The sequence below is a fragment of the Nestor notabilis genome, unplaced genomic scaffold, assembly GCF_000696875.1.
Source record: "Nestor notabilis isolate BGI_N333 unplaced genomic scaffold, ASM69687v1 scaffold32237, whole genome shotgun sequence".
NCBI classification, from domain to species: Eukaryota; Metazoa; Chordata; class Aves; order Psittaciformes; family Psittacidae; genus Nestor; species Nestor notabilis.
In genome coordinates, this window is record NW_009937504.1 from 53,910 (window position 1) to 62,355 (window position 8,446).

An 8,446-nucleotide genomic window follows, 5' to 3' on the forward strand; every position below is an offset into this window, starting at 1 on the left:
TGTGCCTGTATGATAAGGCAGAAGCATGACGTTGGCCCTGTAAATGAAATAAACTGGTGTACAGGGAGAGCAAATGCACGTGAATCAGTAAAGATGGGAAAAAGACTGATACTGTCACATACCAGGTGTAAAATGTCATTTTATCAATATTAACTAACATTCCTTTTCACTCAACCATTTATCAGAAGTTTAAAGGGGAGCAAGTAAAGACTAAGTGATACTAAATTCATCAATACTTTGAAGAGTTGCAGGCCATCACATTCCAGCTCTATGGTACCTTCTTTCCACTGCTGCAAAATGCAGTCTCTCCATAGTCTCTTCGCTGGTCCAGAGTCTCAAACTGTTGACGTTCCTTCTAGCGCAAGCTTTCGAGCCTGCTGCACCTGGCAACTCACAGCTGCACCAGTGTACTGATTCCAGCTTTCCCAGTCCTGACTTAATACTGCCCTGGGACTCTGATCAGCCATGGAAACCACAGCCCTAGAAACCTTCCTTTAATTCTCTGCTAACTAGATGAGTGCTGATAAGCAGTGTAAATATGTGCTGAGATCCAATAATGTCAAATTGTACCGCAGGTAGCACTGGGCATTCCCCAAACGCTTCTATGAGCAATACCCGTGCACTTTCAAACCCAAGTATTTCAAATAAAGTGCTCCATAGGACTAAAAATACTCCAACACCTGTGAATTCTGTTCCTTTACAAAAGCTATTAGTGGTAGAAGAGGCCTGAATTTGAAGCTGGCATAAGAATTCCCTTCTGTGAATAAATTCCTAGTTTATATGTTAGAAAATGCAGGACAGTGCAATCCAGATCCTTTTTAAGGCACTGAAAAAACAGAAGGCTGACTTTTAAGAAAAGAAATGCTGTCTAAGGCCATGCTGTGAAAACAGCCAAGTATATGACATTATCTATTTTGGGTTTATTATCTATTAAGAAGAGCATACTTCCAAAATACAACAAATTAAAAGGTTACCTCATGGAGAAAGAGGGGGAAAACCCAACATTGAAGATTTTTACAATAGTGCCAAAACCCCAACAATGCTTTTGGAAAAGAAAGTGCAAAACCAGGTTCAAGTGTGGCTGAAAGAAATAACTGCAGCCACATACACTGCTGTGATTAGAAAACATGTCCTAGGAAAGCGAAGGCTGAACCACAGAGCTGGTTTATTATTTCAGACCTCATCTACCATTTAATAATGCTGCATCCTTAAAAGTCTAATGATCGAGATCCAAAATAGCATTAGGCTGTCACTGACTTTACTTTTGTTAAAAGTAGTCTTAACCTTAAAATAGAATGTTGTCCTGATGACACTTGACTGCTGATTCTCCTCTGAGCCAAGAAACCCGTGGGCATTTCTTTCTTGCATTACTTTGGCATGTTCTGTGTGTGAATGCACAGGCTACTGTGAAGTTGATGGATTTGCTTCAAGACACAAGAAGGATGGTGGATGGCAGCCCTCACACCCGTGGGTAAATCATTCTCTGATCTATTATAAATTCTCTGTTTCCTCATTATCTGTATTTCACAGCAGAGCCTGAGTTGGAGATCCCAGGGATAGTAAAAACCAGCTGGTAAAAGAAGCTGACATTGAGACTGAACAGTGTAGGACTAGTCTTCCCACCCTAGCTAACATTGTTGTAAATATTCACCAGCATCAGTAGAAATACTAATAATTCACATTCATATAAATTCTTCCAGAATGTAATGTTATTTATTTAATCTTTCATTTAGGATCATGCAAGCGTCATTGAGTGAATGACGTTTCTTCTGTGGCAACAAATCCCTCTGCACATTTTGGATATATACTACAAATAAAGACTTTTGCTCATTCTAACACCATTTGGTTTTAACTTCTGAAAAAAAACTGGAAAGGTAAACCAAGTGTTTGATTCTCAAATTTCCTTTGGGCTCAGCAACTAAACCAGACCTATTCCAAACACTAAGGAGTTCTGAGGCACTGCACATTAAAACACAATATTGTGTAGATGTATCTAAGAACATTGTTCACCACTCCATAAACGCTCTCTACATGCTGCTATAAATTCCCTTGATGTCAGTGAGAGTTTAACCAAGTGAAATCTGCAGAGATTTAAAATCAAACCTTTAATGCTAATTTAACACCTCTGCTCATACCAGAGCAAATTGCTAACATCATTTTCTAAATAGCATCTCAGGACATGGTTGGTTTGGATTTGGTCTGGGACTTGTTTTCTTGTTTGTTTTGTGGGTATTTTTAGAAACTTATCTGGGAGTTTGCATTTAGTGATTAACACATCTTCTGTTTTACAGCTGAAGGGATGTTCCTTTGGGAATGAGACATTTTCTCAAGGATATAAAGTAGCGTACAAGAACCTTAGACTATGCTATGGAATACAAATTAAGTGTGGCCTTGGTTAGCTTACCTTGCTTTCAAGTACATTGAGATCAGATTGACTCATAGCTGGCTCTGCAGCCACCTTTTGTAAGATGTATGTTGAATTCTTCTTACTTTCCAGCTCTCTAGGTATTTTTTCAGTAACCAGGTATGTATTGAAATTTATCTCCTCTTCCAGTTTCTTCATTAAACCTTAAAAGCAAATTAAATCAGGGTCTATAAAAGTAACATAGCAGATAATCAAGCCTGATTTCACCAATACATTAAGTATTTAGTAGTAGATTATGATAACAACAGTATAACATTTGCATATTCTTTTCAATGCTCAAAGAAACAGTTACTTGATTTAGATTTTTAATCTGGATGTTAAATAATGTAAGTATTATTATCCATCTGTATCTCTAGCATATGCCTATTAACTCCTTGACAGAATCTTTTCATCAACAAACAAGGAAATCCCTTCTTATTTGAAACTCCAGCTGAATCAGATGCAAAATTCAACATGCAGCACTGACACAGAAAGCCATTAACCTGATGTGCACCTTAAACACATCAACACACTGGATTCTGTGTTACTTATTTTGTGTTGTGAATTACGTTCTTCTAAAATCTTAAAAGTGAAAAGCTAGACTGTGGTTGCTTATGCACACGCTGATAAGGGGCAGCAAAGCATAACATAGCTATACTGTACCCCTTGGAACTTCCCTGGCTGCACAATCCTGAAGCTGGTGCTACTCAGAGATTGCACAGTTCATGTTTCATGTGAATTAACTTTATCTACAGACAGAAATTATCTCAGAGAGAATCCTTTATCTGTGCAAAGATCTTAATTTGGCCTAGCTCATGTATAGATTTGTTATATCCTTGGAAAGTCTCCCTGAAAATAAAACTTGATTCCAATCTGGCATCTAAAAAGCCCTTAAAATGAGCAGAATTTAATGTATGCCTACTTTAAGGGTCTTTTGCATTGCTGGAACACTTATAAATTGCCTCCCTGTAAATAGCACACTATTTTTTTCTTGTAAGAACAAGCATTTACTCTCAGGACAGGATATAGACTACGAATGCTGAAAATAACAATAAAATAGAAAAAAACAAGAAGGAATTCCTGAGTAACGACAAAAAAATCTGTTGAGAAACACAACTCCATTTGTAAGTCTTGCTCTTTACCAGCCTGGTGCACACTTACCATGCTTAGGATGACCTGGCTCTTGCAGGTAATTTATCTTCCTTAACAGATAATTAACAAATAAATACAGGTACATGCAGGTAAGAACAATACACAGCTAAAAAAATGCAGGGATGGGAAAGGAGGTGGGTGAAAGCAGAACTTGTGGTTCTCAAATTGAAGACCTGCTGACCACATCCCTGACAGACAAAAGGAGGGGGTCAGAGTAAAGTGAAATAGAAGCCTAGGAAAATGGGCCCCTGGGGCTTCTAGATCCTCCTCACCCTTTACTCCCAGCTCAGACTGAAAGGAAAGCTACTGGGTTTAGCTGCCAGAGGGGAAATAAGCCATTAGCTCTTGAGAAAGCCTCAAGAACTAGAAGAAAGAAAACAGACCCTAGGGAAAGCAGGGTTGCGAACAATGTCAAGCCAACATAAACTAAAAATGAGTGGGAATTCCTCTTTTCCAGCAGTTTAGTTTGTTGATTTCTGTGTTTATGAAAAGCAACACTACCACAGGATCTTTTCCCCTTTGTGGAAAAGTCATTTATCTTGTGCGACACAAACAGCATTGATACTGGTTTCAGAATGGGATAGTGGAGTTATGAGATGTATGGAAAAGCCATTATGTACATGGCACTACAGCTATACTCTGAGAAACACACTTGGACTTACTGAGAGAGATTTCCCACTTCTTTCTTCCAGAAGAACTTGATTCCAGCCTTCCTCAGCCCACGACAGAGCTGGGCAGGAGGGACCACATTTTAATGTCTCACTAGAGATCTACCACCTTTGCAAATGCAGCAAAGCTTCCCACGTATGCTGTGAGCAGAGTTACCACCTCAGAACTGACTAGAAACACAGTTTGATATTTATAACTGAGATCTTTGGTGTTGAAATCAAAGTGATATCAATTTGATTATTCTGATACTAAATATTAATATTTTAATCAAACTTATTTTGTGTTTTCTTCCTAGTAGCAAAAAAAAAAAATCTGCATCCACAGCCTGTACTTCGTTTCTTCCACCTCTCCAGTTTCCCTCTAAAACTGTACATGCCCCAATGATTTGTTATAGATATGACACACAGGAAACAACCATGCCTAAACAACTGCTTTCATGAGAGTGGGGACATATTCCCTCCACAGGGTATAGCCTTTATCACTATCAAGATCTATTTCTCATGTAACCTCTGAGCTAATACCGACTCCTTTTACACACTGGCTGGTTCTGCATCACGCTTACTCTTGACGGCCCAGCGAGCAATGAAGCGAGTTAAGACTTGACATCTTTATGGGGAAATACATGATGATGTCAACATCCCTCATGACTAACGTAGTTTCTTTCCTAACTACTCTGGATATATTTTCCCTCCTATACAATTCAACATAACACAGGGAGAAGTAACTACCTGAGAGCTACTTTTGCTGCTTAACAGAACCTTAAAAAACAAAACATAGGGCAGCTCTTGCTTTAATCTTTTTTTCATTGAAAAACAGTCTTCTTTCAAATTCCCAGGCTGGAGGAAAGAAAAGCAAGCATGCTTTAAATCTTTCCATTACACATATAAATTCTGTTTTTAATGTTTCAACGTTGACTTATGGTTACAAAATCCACATACGTAAGCTGCACAGAAAGCCTGGCTCCGTGCCCGAAGGTTATTTTAGCAAGGTTCTGCCAACCACATATTTACATGTGGAGAGCTATTAAGAGCAACTCCTCATGTTTTCCATTCAGATTTTTTTATTATTATTATTACAAAGAGAGGGGTGGGAGAAAGAGTTTCTTCGTGCTTGCTCAGTCATGTAGAAGAGAAGCAATTTTCTCTACATAATTCTGCTAATGGACCTAAAACCATTCTATGAAAACTTGATTCACTTACTTCTTTTCCCTCTCCAGGCTACCAATTGGGTGTATCCTGTACCAAAAGGAGACAGAGCAAGAAGAGCACTCATTTTATAGAGTACCTGCCAACAGTTTGTTTAATATCACATACGAAGGCACGTCTAGAACAAACTTCCACACGCCATTCACTTCCATCAAAGCCTTCACTTCCCTGCCTGCAACAACCCTCGCTAAGAGACTATGTAAATTATTCCTTCCACAGCTTCCAGTATTTAGCACAAGGAAACTGGAAATGATATCAGAGGCCTGGAACATGCAGACACTGACCGATTATGATCAAATCATCCCTTTGATATCTTCTTGAAGAACTACAAAGCTTCCAGGATTTGCCATTTTAAGTTATGCTTTCCCATGCTCATCATTATTGATGGTCTTCAAAATCCCTCTGACCTTTCAACATCCTTCCTGAGTTCTGGTCAATGGACACAGTGCTGCAGTGATGGATACATCAGAGCTAAGAAGAGGTAATACAACTCTCCCACTTCATTTTCTTCCATAAATAAATGCACGGATAGCCCCAAATCGTTCAGACCGTTCTCCCATTTTACACTAAGACCCACAAGTCCCTGTCAGAGTCACTTCTTAGGAAAAAGTCCCACATGCTGCAACAACATTGAATATATATTATTCCTAGAAGAGTATTGTGGCATTCTGCTTTTCCTTAGATACATACTGTTGGCATGGGCTTTGCTTCCTAAGCGATTAAGGTCACTTCAAATCAACAGTCTCCTCATTATTCAGTCACTGCCCCTATTTTTAGTTCTCCTGGCAATCTCACCAGTCCTCATCTGCTGTTTTCTTTCAGGTGTCCAGTGTAAATACTAAACAAAAAAGAGCCCAACATTGATTTCTGCATGTCCCAAGTAGAAACGCATCCACTTGGTGATGATTGCCTGATTAATTCTCTTTCTAAAACTTTCAACAAACTCCTTTTAATCCTTTTAACAGAGCCCATGTTGAATTTTTGCTGCCTTGTTTGTCTTCAAAATAGGATGCCAGTTAAGAGTCAATGGTCTTAAAGAAATCAACCACAGCAATACTATTTATCTGACCAACCAGGCTTGAATTCTCATCAAAGACATCAGTGCTTTACCCCTGAGCTTGCATCAATTGACAGTGACTTTATAATAAAGAAATCATTTCAAGATGAAAATAAAGTTCTACCTAAGCCATTCTCCTTTACCAAATACATCTATGATTTTAACTGAAATGTGGTCTGCCATGTTGGTGGAGATCATTTAAACTTGGAATTTTGGGGAAAGAGAGTTCTGTGGGAAAGAAAATTGTTAATGTTTTCATTCAAATGGAATGTTTAAGTAACAGCGTCCTAAATGTCTATTTTTTATCAAGTGAATGGCATAGAGTTCTGTACAAAGCAGTTCCTCTTTGAATGGTACAAAGCAGTGCCTCTTTGAATGGTATCTTTGAAGTTCTCAGTGCTCTAAATCTATTACTACATATTAATGAAGTATATCAATTACACATCTCACTGTTTATCAACAACAATCATGTTAATACATTCTTTTAATCAGTATTTTCCAGCTAGTCATCCACTTCTTCGTATTTCTGCCAATAAAGTGAACAATCATGTCCTATAAAATGGACAGAGATTAAGAATTTCAGTAATTCTGTTCAATTCTGGGCATTAAAACATTTCTGTTTGTGGCAGCAGAGATATTCAAAGCAAAAAGATGGGAATCTTGCTGAGGAAGCACGAGCTAGGTTATCCAAATTAGTGGTCAGTGCTAATAAAAATGCTGTTCATATCTGGAACAACACCACCGCCACACAAAAACCTTAGAAACTCTAAATTCATGTTACTTAGTGCTATCAGAAGCAACTGCCTCTCTGTAGTTAAATACATTGAGTAGTACTGAAGTTAATAAGCCACTAAGGAGTCTGTTGCGGAAACCAGTATGATCATCTTTAGTCTACAAAGCATCTCAAAACAATCACCTGGTTTTCATGCTACAATACAAAGTCTTCTAAATACTCTATTTCCAAGAGTTACAAACCTACTAACCATAAGCTGTACTTTCCTGGCTTAGCTAAAGCAGACTAATGCTAATTGCATACAAATGACACTCATCAATACGTGCTAGTTGCATTCCTTTTCATTTCTTTAAATTACTTCATCCTAAGTTAATTATAGGATGAAGTGATCAAAGCAGCATCTATAAGACACAAAAAAGCTTCCATTCATTATCAACCACTTCTATCATTGTGTCTTGCTTTGGAACTAAAAACACCTGAAGTATTAAATAATAAAATCACTTTAAAGGAAAGTCTAAATTCCAATGAAAATCCACACCTACCAGGCAGCTGCTGGCCTGTCAGCACACAAGCTATACTGACCTGTCAGTACACAAGTTATACCGACCTGAGCAGGCAGCTGAGGGACCAAACTGCAGCCAGAGGGAGTTTTTAAAGTAAAATAAATTGTGTTAACTGTGGCCCAACAAAGCTTTTAAAATAAATGGGATCCTGTTCTGTGCTCTCTGGTCACCTAATTTCAATTATTTCAAACACACAGTTGGCATTCTGCAATTGCTACTACTCTAGTGTCTTTGTAACTACTACAGAGAAAAGCAGTTGCAGAGCAACGTCCTGAAGTCTTTGTTTGGGCAACATTTCAACACAAGTATTCTTGAGTAATGACTCCAAATTTTTCTTCAGAACATCCAAACACTTTTTCCCCTGCAAGCAGGACTCAAGATAAGGAAATTAAATATGTTAACTTTATCTTTATTTTCATCTCAACAATTAAATGACACATTTACTGCCTTTTATTATGTTACCTTTGCTTCTGTGAACTGAACCCATCAAGTTTCCATTGGCCTTAAAAAAACCCCAGGAACTGAAATAGAATTGTTGACACAGCTTTGCTGTATAAACTCTCTGATAGCTACTGCAAAAATGGAACAGTTATAAAATCCACTGCAGGTCCCTTGGAGTACAGAAGAAAGTTCAGATACTCTTAGTTCAATTTGTGGTTCAGC

The 8,446-nt window shown here is 38.1% G+C and overlaps 1 protein-coding gene across 1 annotated transcript in view; it reads right to left on the reverse strand.

Moving 5' to 3' along the window:
- Window positions 1–8,446, reverse strand: part of IFT81 (intraflagellar transport 81) — a 39,708-nt gene that overhangs the window by 21,514 nt on the left and 9,748 nt on the right. Inside the window, exon 8 of the mRNA XM_010018851.1 lies at window positions 2,405–2,568. Coding sequence (XP_010017153.1) covers window positions 2,405–2,568 — 164 coding nt within the window. The remainder of the gene's footprint in view (window positions 1–2,404; window positions 2,569–8,446) is intronic.